A 15588-nucleotide genomic window follows, 5' to 3' on the forward strand; every position below is an offset into this window, starting at 1 on the left:
ACCAATTTAGAATGAAGGCACCTGTGATGAGCACACGGCACAAACCCCTCTACATTTGAATTTGGCTCTAGTGCTAGCAACACCGATTCTATATGCCACAGTGCAGACACTTCCTACAGCAATGGAAGGGTTTCTTCCTTCACTGTAGGTAATCCACCTCCTTAAGCAGCAGTAGCTAGGGTGAAGGAAGAAACCTAAGGCTTAGGTCAGCATAGCTACATTGCTCATGGGAGCGTGCCACTCAAAATGTTACGTGTAAACCAGGCCTATAATGGGGAGACCTTGTGTGTAATTGTTTCTATTTACTTATGGAAATTATTTTACTGTTTTTCAATTTTGTTTTTCCTTGGTTTGTGGCTTTTTAATTAATTAGGTGGTTTGTTCCTCAATTTAGGTGGAAATGTTTATTCTTTTCTCCATTTTGTTTCAGCTCCCCCACCTCCTTCTTATTTCAGAGAGTTTATTTTCTTATTTTCAGAAATATTTTCAACAATCTGTGTATTGAATATGCTGGCATGGACTCATCTCTGTGGCCCTGAGATGTAGGACAGCAGAGGGGAGTGTGGCTCTTAGGCCAGAAAAGGTAGCTATCTAACTACATACACAACTAGTACATCAATTCAAGATTTAAAGTTAATAATAACTAAAAGTATAATCAAAGAGCTCACAGGCTGTACTACACTTAGGTTTTAATCTGTGAAACTGAAGAAATCGTTTTCTTGCAGACTTAGACTGCGTCAAGCTTTAAGCCCTCATTTTAAAGGTTATACGGTTGATTGTTCCTGTTGTAGACTTGCTAGTTTCTCTCTGATGAAACGATCTGCTTTATTGCAGTCGCTGGGGATTTTTTCTCTCCAACCCGTTCCTCATGATGCAATTCTCCCAATCATTTACACAAAGCAGCCACAGAGTTCGGGACGGACGCTAGGACCCCGCGGATGGGCTGCAGCTAGTGTCGGATTGTTTACCTAGAGTTAGCTTTATACGTGCAGAATTCACCGTGTCCCCTGAATTCCCATAAGCAGAATTGCAACAAACAAATGAACTTATCGACTCGAATGATCAATAGCATGATCAGGCATTCAACCCCTTCCACCGTTCCCTCTCCCCCACCCCCACGAAAAAATCAGTTGACGTAAAGGAGGTGCAATAAACTAGTTTCTCAATAGGCTTTAAGGACTAAAAGTTAGGAAAACCATGGAGGAATGTCCTGACCTTGATTGTGCACGAAATAATCCTAGGCTGGAATGTGTAAGCTCAATGTACAGTTGGAAAGGCACACGTTTATAGTGTGTTAGGGATGGGAAAAATCTTTAGGATTTCTGAAAATAAACTCAAACTTCGCCTCTCTATAAGATTGCATCAGAAACAGTTGATGAAAATTACGGCAGCATCTTTCGTGTTCAGTTGATTAATGGATTTTTAGACATACCAATCCGAATTCATCGTATTCTTAAAAACGAACCCCAGTACCGAAACACCTACCAGCAAGGAGATTTTTATTCTTAGCCTGGAGTGGGTTGAACTGATTTTATATGAAGCGATCACTTGTCTTTGTTACAGCACCTAACAACCGATATTCGAAGGTTTCTTTCACGTTACAAATGGCTAACTATGAACACAGATCCCCTGTTTCTCCCAAACTGCCCGAAGAGTGTCCGTCTGAACGCGTCTTCCTTTGGAAAAATTATCCAGCAAGACAGACACAGCATGATAATGGGGGATGGGACGTGTGGGGGAGGGGCGGGGACACAATTAAGGTGAATAAAAGTTGGCTAAAATAAGTAACACTTATTCTTCCTATCACCACCCTCAGCCTTTCAATCTCTACGGGCAAAAGGCACCCACTTGCGCTGGGTCCGAGAGTTAAGCTAGGGCTCAGATCCCCCAGCACAATGCAATGCGACTTTGGGTAGCCCCGTCTATAGCAGCTAGCTTACAGCAGACACGAGAGGCTTATGCTTTCCGCAGTGAACGAGCCTTTCGGGTGCACGGGCTCGCTCCGTGTCATTCCCCAGCCCAACCAAGCCCTGAGACTCCCTAATAAACACCCCCCCCTTCTTCCCTCCCCCTCATCATGTCACTGCGCGCCCCCAAGGTCTCTCCGCCTGCAGCTCAGACTCCATCCACAATGGGGGGCGGAGCCCCGGCTGCTGTCACCGGGCAGGAGAGAACGCTGCGAACGTGCGCCTGCCTGCCATTGGCCGAGCCCGCCACACACTCCCGGCTGGCGACTGGTGGCTGCGGCACTGGAGGCCGGGTCGGGGTTTCTGGCCGAGCAGGGAGGGGGCGGGGGCGGGGGCGGCTCCTGAGCTGTCTATTTAAAGGGCTCAACAAGCCGAGTGAGGGGGACACCAGCGCCGAGAACGGGGAGCTCGGAGCGTGCGTGGGCTGTTGCACAGCACTACCCTGGCCCTAACCAGCAGCCTCCAGTCATCCCCGGGAGCCTTCGACTACCTCTTCCCCCGCCTCCGGCTGCTCCCAGCCCGGACCCCGCGGCCCGGTAAGTATCGCGCTGGGATTGCCTTTCGTGTCGCTGCCTGTCCGGGACACAGCGCGCCGCTCCCTGTCATTCTCCCCGCGGGTTGTTTCGCTAGATGAGCATCGGTGTAACCCCCCTCCCCAAGTGTAGCCCGCCCCCATCGGTGTAACCCCCCCCCCCAGGCCGTGCGTTACTGACTCTCTCTTTCTGTGCTGGCCTGGGATTGCAGGACCCGTCTTTTGTGCTGATCTCCGCGTCCCCACTTCCACTCCGGAGGGTGACCATCAGCAGCGATGCCAGGCGTGTGGGACAGCTTCTCTTCCTCGCTGCCTCCCATTCCAGAGCAGCGAGAGAACCAGCCCTCACCCATCTTCTCTCGGGGAAAGAGCTGGCAGCAGGAAGTGCCCGATCGCTGTGTCCGAGCGGAGAGCTCCGATTGTGAATCCCTGGACAGCAGCTTGAGCTGTGAAGGAGGTACGTACTGTAGATTTGAGGACTGAAAGGTCATGTTCTTTAGTGTTTTGAGTCAAATTATAATGAACAATTGAGGATGGCATTATCCAAATTTAAGCAGGGCCCACACGTCCTAAAAAATAAAATCTAAGTTTTTTTTTTTTCTAAACTGTGTCCAGTAAATATACTTTAAAACACAATTGAAATAGCAAAATGAATGTGCACTATAATTGTAATTCAGTAAAGCTAAAATACACAACGGGAGAGGTTTAAGCTTAATAAAAACATTGTCCCATAAAACTCTAGCAGCCCTTCTCTCCCTATCCCACAATACTGTTGTTTATCACCTAGTACTGTACATTATTCTCTCACAGAAAAGCTGCTTCAGTTCATAAATTGATCAGTTTTCTTGCCCTTAACATTTGGTCCTTTGTAGCAACTTTTACTAGGGAAAAAGAACAGGAGGACTTGTGGCACCTTAGAGACTAACAAATTTATTTGAGCATAAGCTTTTGTGAGCCACAGCTCACTTCACAAAAACCAGCTTAATAAACTGGCCAATACTGACCTGCCTTCTTTGATTTTCATTCACAGATGCAGAGTACCTGGATGAAGTTTCTCTGCCAGACTTTGACTTGTTAAATGACCCTGAAGACGAACTCCTATGTAACGATCTCATGAAACTAATCCAAGTCAGTCTGAACAAAGCCAACATCAATTCCAAGCGCTGCTCCAGACTTGTGATGCCAAGCCAACTCGTCACTCAAGTCAGCAAAGAGCTGCTTCACCTGGCTTATAGTGAGCCCTGTGGCCTGAGAGGTGCCCTCATTGACCTGTGTGTTGAACAAGGGAAGGGGTGTCACAGTGTGGGGCAGATTGCAGTGGATCCGAATCTTGTGCCTACTTTCCAGCTGACCCTTGTGTTAAGATTGGACTCCCGGCTCTGGCCTAAAATCCAGGGACTTCTTAGCTCTGGGACTTCTTTCACTCCAGGCTTCAGTCAGTCGCTGAAGCTGAGCACTGGATTCAGAGTCATTAAAAAGAAGCTTTACAGCTCTGAGCAGTTGCTAATAGAGGAGTGCTGAAGGCGCCTCATAGAGGAATAACCGATCATTACTCTTTAAACTGGCGTAGAGCACCAGGAGAAACTGGCGTGACAACTTACTTAAGTGCTTTGAAAAAGTGAACATAAGCTGGTTAAAATGTGGCAACTGTTTAGAGCCTCGGTTAGTTTGGAGCATGACTGTACAATTATAGAAGGAAATAGTCCAAACAGAGAGGGAGGGCAAGGAGGAAGCTTGCTGGAAAACAAAACTGCATCCTGCTTCCCTCACTCTGAGTGGGCATAGATAGCAAGTGAGTGCTAGCTTTAACCTTTCAGTGATTGTAGGACAACTTTTTATTGTACTGACTTTTTCAGTTAGTCTTGTGACAGTGCTGATGCCAGATGCAGCAGCAGGGCTGCTTTGGGGGTAGACAGTCTCCCTATTCCTGGCTGATTTTTTTTTTTTTTAATAACAAAATACATTGTAATCAATGTTGGGTTTTTTTGCAGGGGGAGGGTGGTGCATGTGTATGAGTGAATGGTGGTTAAACTTAGGTCTAATGGGACCAAGTATATGTATTTGGATCAAAGATGATGCTCCACTACTGACATTAGGGCAGCTATATATAGACTCCAGGGGAATGCAGAAGCAGGAGTTGTTGGGTTGTTGTCATCACTTCATATTTTTGATGCTTGAAGAAAACGCTGCTGGGAGCTGCCTACAGCACTCCAATACTGCATGCCAGAGGGGGAGGTGTGACGTGATGCTCGGATGAGGGCAGGCACCCTCACAAACAACCTATATGATATGCCATGGAGTGCTTCTGTTGATTACAGTTTACATTAATACACTTGATGTTCAAGTGCAAGCCTTTCTATGCAATTGTATTGTTTTTTGGGTGTGTTTTTTACTTTTCTAATAAAACCTTTCTAATTAAAACGAGACAAGCTGTCGGTTTCTCCTGTTTAACATATCTGAGCAATATTTTAAAGGTAGTGGACGCTTCCCCTCACTTTGTAGGTTTAGAGTATCTTGCATCAACCATGGTGAGGGCCGTGTCCTGCTTTACACACACAGTAGTACCTTAATCCATTACCAGCAGCACTGATTTTTCAGCAGTGCTACTGAGCATGAGTAAAGGTGGCAGAATCTGCTTCTTAACGTAGCTCAGACACCCATGTGTCTGGCATTTTTGGGAGACATTTCTCTTTTCCTTCTGCCTGCCAGGATTCTTGAACTATGTGGTCCCAGAACTATGTGCCTCAAGTTCCTCAACCATCTGAAATAGTAAAGTATAGTATTAACGAGACGTACAATCATGTCAATTAATTTCTAATTGCAGGACATTTAAAATTGATAGAGGTAAATCACTCTAGTGAGCAAGCACAATAACTAAAAGCTAGTCCTAGAGCACCCACATGAGCTCTCACCATAGAAGATCGGTGCCTGCCACTTTAGGGAAGAGCTTATGACAGTATTAATGCTCCTAGAGCAGTGGCATAAGAACATGATGCTCTGATTTCAAGCTTATCAGTAACAAAGGGATAAAAAGCTATTAAAAAACAGCCTGCTTCTGCCTGAGGCAATATACCCACTCCCCTTCTCTTGGCAGTTCTTAGCCATCCTAAATATTTTCATTTTGGAAATACCCTTCACCCATAAAGATACAGTTGTAGGGAAGACTTGTTTTTTTGTGTGTGTTTAAATGTAGCTGTATATAGGGCACTTCAGACACAGCACGGATTAATTTGTCTTCTGGTATGTCTAAACTCACTGAAATCAATAGGATTACACCAGGGATGAATTTGTCCCAAGATCACTCCTCCAAGGAGCTTAAACTCTACATTAAAAGATAACACCACCGATCCTGAGAAAGGAGGAGGAGGGGACACATTTCTTGAAACAGGAGTGAGGTTAAAGAAAGCTGATAGTTCCTGTTGTCTAGTTTCATATATTTCTGGTTAAGTTTATATGACTGGGCCTTTTCTGTCCCTCTTATGAGGATTACTTCAGCTCCTAGAGAGATTAGGAAAGGAATCTCAGTCTATTGGGATCACCACAGCTGACTGATGTCCTCTGTTTCTAACAAAATATTCTAGTTGAAGTCCATGGTGTTACCTAGTGAGGCAACTGAGAAATAACACACAAGATTGTATTTGTTATTTTGTCAGCCAGCCCAAATTTCACATCATGTTAGTGTCTGTGTGCTGTAGCATGGGATAGAACAGGGATAGGCAACCTGTGGCACGTGTGCCAAAGTCAGCACGCGAGCTGATTTTCAGTGGCACTCACACTGCCTGGGTCCTGGCCATTGGTCTGGGGGGTTCTGCATTTTAATTTAATTTTAAATGAAGCTTCATAAGCATTTTTAAAACCTTATTTACTTTACATACAACAACAGTTTAGTTATATATTAAAGACTTATAGAAAGAGACCTTCTAAAAATGTTAAAATGTATTACTGGCACGCAAACCCTTAAATTAGAGTGAATAAATGAAGACTCAGCACACCACTTCTGAAAGAAGAACAGGAGTACTTGTGGCACCTTAGAGACTAACAAATTTATTAGAGCATAACCTTTCACTTCTGAAAGGTTGCTGACCCCTGGGATAGAAGTTTCAGTCTCTATTTTAGTCCCTAGCATTGGGGAGGCAATGTGCTTTCCCCTTGGGGGAAACACATTTCTCTCAAATGCACCTTCTGAGCAACACTGAGGGCTCAAGGGGCTGTGTCCATCCCTCCTTAAAGATCATCATGACAGGAAGCCTTTGAAAGAGGGTGGTGCAATGAAAGATTCCTCAGGATCCTATTTCCCCATTAAAATACAATAGTCACAATACAGAAAGGGGCATTAACTGAGCAAAATTCTACCCTAACTTACACCCAGTAAGTGGCATTGGGTATAAATCAGGATATAATGTGGCCTATAATCTTTAATAGGTTACGATTACTTTCAAGAGTAGCTGTAGCAAATAGCCATCACATTTGGCAACCTGATTGTCAGAAATAGATGCCATTTTTTTCTTAGCAATGTAAACTGCGCATCTATGGCTCAGATATCGTCAATCTGGAGATAAGGATTTGGGTTAGTTGATTTGTACTTTACGTCTGGCTGGTTCTTGAAATGGGAGGTGAAGAGTTCAAATGGGCCACAGCCAATGGACTGTAAGCAGAAGAAAAGATGCCAGAATAGCCACCAAGAGAAAAGACAGAATCACAGAAAGACAAGTTAGGTCATTCTTAGCTTTATCCCCTCCTCCAGTGCAGGATTGTTGCCCACAATACATTGTCCAGTGCTTTGTCCTTTGATCCAAAGGCATAAGCCTACAATTATAACTCAAAAATCTTGCACCAGTGCATACATTAAGTTGCTTGACAAGTTAAGAGCTAAGCAAGATGGATCAGGTATGGGATGAAGAGGATAGAACTGGTTAAAAAAAAATCCATTTTTGTTTTTTCAATGGAAATTGGCTTTTTCAATTAAAGGGGAGTTTTCACAAAAAAGTCTGTTTTTGACCAAAAAAAATTGGATTTTCATTTAAAAAATTGGGGAATACTCCCTGTGTAAATTACTACTCAGTGTGAGTAAGGGTGGCCAAGTCAGACTCAAAAACAATATCAGAATGCGGAAATTTAACATTGCTTTTAAAGGTTTTCAAACAGTTGTTGTCCCACCCCGACATTTTACTAGCTTGGCCCCTCCCCTTTGATAAATTCTTAGGCGTTAGAGGGGTCCCTCAAATGTCTAAGGAGCTTCTGTCATTTTTCCAGCAGCAAAATATCCACACTCTGGGATTCTGAAGACACAAACTTCTGAATGGGTTCATAGCACACAAAATACTAAACTGAGGAAAACAAATCAGGTGGCTCTTGGCTGCAGCAAGCAAGAACAGAGTGTTAGGTAATCAAAAGCCAAGCAGGTCTTGGCAGGAACCCAGGAGGCCGTGCCATGCAATCTGAAATGGACATTTCTCACTATGGAGAAGAAAGAGGATACAGGCAGTCCAAGCCAAACACCTCATTTCTATGTCATCAGCTGCTGACTCCTAGAACAGCCAATGGATTAGCAGCCAAATCATAGGGGCCCAGCCACTAGTTCATTATTCAGGATCTACTGCAGCAGGACCTGAAATGTTGCATGAAACCACATCAGATTTCATGAAATAGTGGGACAGAAATGAGGCCATGACTACACTAAGGGTATGTCTATACTACCTGATGGATCGGCGGGCAGTGATCGATCCAGCGGGAGTTGATTTATTACGTCTAGTCAGGACGCGATAAATTGACCCCCTAGTGCTCTCCCGTTGACTCCAGTACTCCACCAGAGTGAGAGGCGCAGGCGGAGTCAACAGGGGAGCCTCAGCAGTTGACTCACCACAGTTAAGACACTGTAGTGAGTAGATCTAAGTACGTCGACTTCAGCTATATTATTCACATAACTGAAGTTGCATAACTTAAATCAATCCCTCCCTCCCCCCCCCCCGCCCCAGCCAGTGTAGACCAGACCTAAGGTAGCTCTCCTGGTATAGGAACAGGGGTATACGATATCGGCAAAGCACTCCTAGTGTGGACGCAACTTTACTGGCAAAGATGCCTTCTGTACCAACATAGTAAAACCATTCCTGAACAAAACAAGCTATTAAACAAAACATGCTGGTAAAAACACAGCTTTGCCAGTATAGCAGCATCTACGTCAGGGACTTCTGCTGGTACAGCTATGTTGGTCAGGGATCACACCTTTTCTCACCCTGACTGACCTAGCTATGCTGGCAGAAATCGGTAGTGTAGAGGTGGCTTGAAAAAAGGATATGTTTTGCCAAACTGTGTTAAAAAGATTGGTCCCTATTGACTTCAGTGGGAGGTTTGCTAGAATAAAGAGTAGAGGATTGGGCTCTGACTGAAAATAAGGTTGTACCACTGTACGGGGCAATCTTAGCAAACCAGTAATCACGCTTGCCTGAATCACGATTGCTTATTGCTAACAATAGCCAAGCCAGCAGGCCATACCGAATCACTATTTACAGCCAAGTCAGCAGGCTGTAAATTGGCTGCAGCGGCCCTAGCTTAACCAAGGCAGGAGGGGAGGAGGTTTGGGGTGCCACAGAAAGGGCAGCTTGACCCCATGTCCTTCCTGCTAAGAATGTTGAAATTGCTGATATATGTATTTTAGAAAAACAAGAAGTTTGTCTATATGTGCCCTCGGGAATGTGTCTGGCAGGGCATCAAGGTATGCACGCTGAAAAAAACACATCTGGTTAAACTGATGATCAGAAGGAAACCTCTTGCTTGACCTTTAAAAACTGCTTGTTTAGCAAGTTTTCTTTAAGTGGTACGTCATTGTATTACTAATGTACAAGTAAGGGGGGAAAGTTTGAGGTAATGGACTCTTCGGGAGGGTTTCTTCAGAGACACTCCCTCTGGTCCCCACCAGCAGACAGAAGTTTGGCCTACAGAAGCCTGTTGCTGTGCTACTCGAGAGCCACTCTCAGCTTCGGTAATTATTGAGGGTTGGCGGTGTTTTACTAACCTGTTGCAGACATGTGTAAGTGCTTGAGACTAAGTAAAGTTTAGCTTTAAGTGAAAGCACTCTTGTGTTGTCCTGTTTGTGCCAGCCATCTATCGGTCGGACGGCCGTATCTCCCTTGATTTATTTCCTGAGACCACCTCACACAGAGAAAAAGTTACCAATAGCTTTGGGTTGAAAGAACCGCGGGTAACACCACTATACTGGTATAAATAAAGTGATACAACCCCCCTGGTGTGGTTGCTATTATATCCATATAAATGTGCTTATACTGGTATAGCTCACTCCTATATGGGAAGGAGAATAAGTTCTACCAGTATAACTGCATCCACACTAGAAGTTGCACCAGCATATCTATGGATGTTAAAAAACAAATAAAATAGAATAAAAAAATCACCCCCAAACAACATAGTTATACCAGTACAAAACCTGTGTGTAGACCATGCCTAAGGGGAGAATACCCTGTAAATATGGGGAAAGGGGCACTAGGACATACAATACATTTTTACGGTCTTCTTGCAAAAGATTTTTAATTCTGTCTGGAGTATGGCGGATTTATCTCTATTTTCTTACTTGCCCTTTCCAAAACATCTGAGCCTCCTCCTCACGATTTCTGTACTGCTATACCCGGGGTCTCTGATCCCTGTTGCTAAGACAGGACATGGCATATTTAAATCCAATGTCCATGGCATATAGAAGAGATTCCCCTTTGCCAAAAAGCATACAGGTAAATGTAGCTAATAATGGAAGAGGCATATTGAACAGCTATAGTTTCTGTGCACCCGAGTAGAATATTAAGAAATACGCAGGGAAATCCTTTTAAACAAATACCAATTAACCCTTTGCCAGTTTCCAAACACAGACATCTATTGTTCCATGAACTGGAGCAGTTCATGGGGGGAATCAGCATATTAGATCCATCTGCTAAATAAACTTTCAGTTTACCAAAAAGTAAATAGAACATTTACCTTAAAACCACAGAATACCTTAGAGGGACACCAACATCTTGAAATCTAGTCATTCAATTTTTAAAAAGGGATTATAGTAGTTTCAGGTCCTAAACCTGCCCCAGTTCTCCTGCTAACGTTTGTGGTTTTATAATCACATTTTTAAACGTTTCCCTCTACCCCGCTGCTATGTGAATGACCCCCCTCACACAACAGAGGAAAATGACTATACACAAGAAAGCTCACCGTACACAAAGTTCTGTCAAATGAACAAAGGAAACAAACTAAAAAAAAATCACACCCACCCACCGACCCACCAACTTCTTTCAGAAATAATCACCTTAGGTGTTACTTGTGACAATAGCAGGTCCAACATTCTCAGACAAAAGTATGATTTTTAAAGTAGTCTTTTAAAAGAAGAAGTCATTTTGTCTCAGTGAATAGCACTCTTAGCCCTGGCTGATGGGTTCAAACGGGACTTGACCTTATATTCGATTCTCATTTTCAGATATTTAACACCTTGGAACCAGGGCTGTACCTTGTACTGTGTCTTATCCATTGCAGAATACACAGCTGGCATGTGGAGCCAGATTTTCAGAAAGAGCTTGCAAGATCTATATATCAAGCGTTCAGCACCTACAACCCTTCTGAAAATTCTGGCCACAGTAAATAATAATGATAGTAATTCTGACACTGCAGAATTTGGGAAAGGATGCTATACTGATAGGCTTGGCCTGCACTGGTTCCACCAACATTAGCAATGCTGCGACCCCAAGCATAAATTGGTGTCCAGCTCCCACCTGAATTTTAAGCACTGTGTCAACCTTTGAGGTGCTTTCCTATCGATAAGCCACTGAGTTGAGAGATTCCCTTTGTAACTGCTAGAAGGGGTGGGACGAGGGGAGAGATAAGTGACCCCACTTTCTCCTTTTTCCTTCCAAACAGCAGCTGTAGGGATATAGCATAATTTACACGTCCCAATCTGAACACTCCCCTTAGTCTTCTGCTCAATTGTGCAGGTGACAGATTGTGTGCAGCATTGGATAAGAAAGACAACAGCCTCTGGTGAAACAAGAGAGAGGGACTTCTGCTAGTGGGGTCGGTGGGGCAGTGGTGGCTAGTGCTGTGTCTACCCACTATGCCCAGAGGAAAGAGGACATGTTGCCTTTTCCCCCTTTCGATAAAGAGATTGAAAGTGCTGCCTCACAACTTCTCTATAGTCTTCTCCCTCAAAAATGTAGCATCCAAGGCTATGTGTGAGCTCATAGTTATTGCTGCATGTCTGCATAGCTCTTGCACTGCTAATATCTAACTCCCTAAAGCTCTTTGTGATACCTTCATGAGAAGTTGCTGCCTAAAACTAAATTCTAATCCTCTATGTGAAGCTACCGTAGAGATTTAACAGTGTTCACTCTGTTCTCTCATTGAATCATAGATTTTTACGGCTAAAAGAGATCGTTATGATCATATAATCTAACCTGCATAAAACAAGCCATAGATCTCACTCAGTGATTCCTGCATCAAGCCCAACTTGTGACTGAATGATAATATTTCCTTTAGAAAGACATCCAATCTTGATTTGACAGGAGATTATTATATATATATCAGTTAGGGATTATATATGGCAACTATTGCTAGATTCTTATCAGACACAGAGAATGAAAGAACTATTAAATACTGTAAATAGATACATAAAAAACCTTCAGAGAGACCTAGCCCATCAGTTATGTAATGACTGATGACAACATGAAAATGCATAAGAACATATATTATTGTTTCGGGCCTTGATTCATGATTAGTAATCCATTGCATGATCTGATGATTTATGTAGATGTGTTAAATTTGACCAACCTGGCTGATATTGACAGTGTATCTGGAAAACAGATATGATTAAAATCAAGATTAACTAGACAACCTGTCTGTATGCCTATGATGGGACTGTGTATTGTGAGCTAAACAAGGCCCTGCCTAAACGCTGGTCGAAACTGCATACTACAGGTCTGTGGTTTTACAGTTTTTCCTTTCATTGTTTCACCCATAGTCTAGCCAAGTCTATAGTGCAACTATTTACCAGTAAAAACGTCTGTCTCTGTGCTATGCACTGCACTACAGCAGGGGCTGATACAAAGATGCCTGCGTGCCAAGAACAGGTACAATATCACCACAAGTGGTTTTTAACTCTTTCCTTCTGAGGCTCTCTTTCAGAGCAGTGGGGATTGAGGATGGAATGTTTTGCCTCAGTTTTGATTTTTCTGCCTAAAGGCACTTAAAGTATTTCCACTTTGTGTGTATTTGTGGAAGGGAAGATATTCTTGGCGGTAAAGAACAAAGGAGAAACAGTACGGAAAGTGGATGGGTCATTAGCAGAATAATTTTTAAATAGAGGGCTTCTGTAAAATGTTTTAAGATATGTTTGCTGAAAGCAGTTCTCAAGCCAATTTCTTCTTTATGGTCTTTGCCATTAGGTATGTTTACACAGCACTCTGGAGCAAACCTCCCAGCTGGGTGGACAGACTCAGGCTAGTGGAGCTCCCGCTCGCGCTTTAAAAATAGTTGCAACAGGCAAGTGCTTTGAAGTTGCAGCTCAGCCTCTAAAGCCTAGGGAGGGAGTGCCTCAAAGAAATCATTCATCCTTGTTCACTAAAGGAGTCTTCAGCTTTAAGGAAACTTAATTGTGTGCACTAAATATATGGTGCATGGGTGTGTTGAGGAGGGAATCCTTTTGGGACTATATCACCCCCCAACCCTCCAAGTTTTTCAATTAATCCCCCTTCTCTTTTTATGGGAACGACATGCAGCTGCCCCGTGGGCAGGAGTGCTAGCGCAATCTCCTCCGGCTCTGTGACACAGGCAGGGAGATAAACGGCTAGCACCAGCTGCTAGTGAACCTGAGCCAAGAACTTTGAATACAAAATATGAATGTCTGTATGTGTGCGCATGCCCTCGGAGGAAAGCAGTTACTTGCTTACTTATAGGAGCATTCTGTTCTGTTCAGGTAGAGTGAGCAAGCCTCCCATGGGTATTAACTGTCCCCAGCACACAGGTTCCTTCATTGTAAACAAGCAAATGAGATGCCTTTTGGGTGGAGTGTCGCCCATCATTCTTAAAGATGCTTCTCCCTCTCAGACAATTAAAGACTTTTTTAAATTAACTGACTTTTCCTTCTCCAGGGGTTGTATTTATTTGCCTCCTTTTTATTGTTTTGCACACCACAACGTATTCTGTTTAGGTGAGAGTGCCTATTCTATAGTGAACAACTGTGCTACAACTCATTCATTATTAACGCATAGATCAAGGAAGTTCTTTGCTTGAGTCTACATTAGTCATTATTTGATATACCTGTGTCATATAGCTGCTTCCTCCTCCTCTTTTCAAACTAAACAAACAATCCTAGTATCTCAGGAACAGGTTTGGTCTAGTAAGGAACCATAAACTCCTGAGTTGCAATTCTGGCTTTAACACAGACTCCCTCTTTGGTCTTGGGCAGAACACTTAACTTCCCTTTCTCAGTTTCACTGTCTGTAAAATGGGATAAACCTCCATATCTCAATAGCTGTTGTGAGGATTAATTCATTAATATTTGCACAGCACTTTGAAGATGAAAAGTGCTATATGAGTGTTATTACTAACTACAGAGTACGCAATTCTTTTCTCCTGTGCCTCTAATCAGTGTATTGTCCTTCTCTGGACTCTAATTCTGTGTTCTTTTAGATATGTGATCAAAAACTAAAAGCAGGACTCAAAATGATGATGATGATGAGTGTCAATATATTTTTCTATCCATTACCAAATACACTAGTATAAAGTTAAATCACGAAGTGCCACAGGAATGAGAAGAACAGTGTACTGTATTTGATATTCAACTGCCTATGGACCTCATAGACAATTCTGGCACCTTAGGATCAATAACATGCAATGGCAATCCAGTCATTATCCCTGTGCAGGGCAACCCTGAGTGAAGGTGCCATAGGATCCACTACAACTGCCCTTCACCAATGGACGAAGCCCCTGAGCTGGCAGCATCTTCCCAGGCCAACTGAACAAGTTTAAGGCTGCTTTGTGACACCAGAACACTGCAAAGTAGCCTGAACTGACCAAAGGATCTTTTCCCTCCCCTCACAGTGCTTGGTTATAAACAGAACATAAGAACGGCCATACTGGGTCAGAACAAAGTTCCATCTAGCCCAGTATCCTGTCTTCTGACAGTGACCAATACCAGGTGCCCCAGAGGGAATGAACAGAACGGGAAATCATCAAGTGATCCACTTCTTGTTGCCCATTCCCAGCTTCTGGCAAACAGAAGCTAGGGACACCAAACCTGCCCATCCTGGCTAATAGCCATTTATGGACCTATCCTCCATGAATTTATCTAGTTCTTTTTTGAACCCTGTTATAGTCTTGGCCTTCACAACATCCTCTGACAAGGAGTTCCACAGGTTGACCGTGCATTGTGTGAAGAAATTATTATTAACTCAAGAAAAAATTCTCAGAGTTATTCATACACAAAGGGATGTAGTTTTATTGAAGAATGGACCCTCTTCTAACACTGATCTCCTATCCCACCAAACCACTGAAAGGAGACATATTGTCAACTGATCTCTCAGACTGACTATGATTCTCCAATAAGTGTCCAGAAAGCAATTATGAGATTTTGTATGTATTACAACTTGATGGCAGATGCTGCTATACATGAAGATTTAGAAGAAAGGGAAAAAAGAAAGGTGTTGACTTGAACCACAGACTCCAGGACATTCAGAGATAAACCGTCCCTACTTACTAAGGTATTGTACTACACGTGATCTATAGAAGCATGCTCTGCTCTAAGATCCTTGCAGCGCCCAAAAGCTCTAGTCCATCAGTGACTAACAGACTATCATTTCAGTTTAAAAAAAATACAAAAAACAGAGAAATGAAGCCAAATTATTTCTTTAAAGTTAGGTGAAGGGCAAAAATAGCAACTTTGATTACATCTGTGTAAAAAGTAATAAAAAAGCCGTATTTCCCAGTGTCAGCAAGACACATTTAAACAGTGGAGTTATAAACTCCTAAAAAATCAATCAATCAATCAATCAATCAAATAAAAGGTTAGAAAAGTGTAAATATGGACAGACTCTCTAAATGGTAAGCTGCTGC

General features: G+C 43.1%; 1 protein-coding gene across 1 annotated transcript; it reads left to right on the forward strand.

Annotated features, from left to right (window-relative positions):
• Positions 1-2112: 2112 nt before the first annotated feature.
• DDIT4 (DNA damage inducible transcript 4) lies at positions 2113-4925 on the forward strand. The gene is made up of 3 exons (XM_007066743.4): positions 2113-2503; positions 2712-2956; positions 3530-4925. The coding sequence occupies exons 2-3, from the start codon at positions 2776-2778 to the stop codon at positions 4018-4020; spliced, it is 672 nt and encodes a 223-aa protein (XP_007066805.2). The 5' UTR covers positions 2113-2503; positions 2712-2775; the 3' UTR covers positions 4021-4925.
• Positions 4926-15588: the final 10663 nt, after the last annotated feature.

This window comes from Chelonia mydas, chromosome 7 (assembly GCF_015237465.2).
Source record: "Chelonia mydas isolate rCheMyd1 chromosome 7, rCheMyd1.pri.v2, whole genome shotgun sequence".
NCBI classification, from domain to species: domain Eukaryota; kingdom Metazoa; phylum Chordata; order Testudines; family Cheloniidae; genus Chelonia; species Chelonia mydas.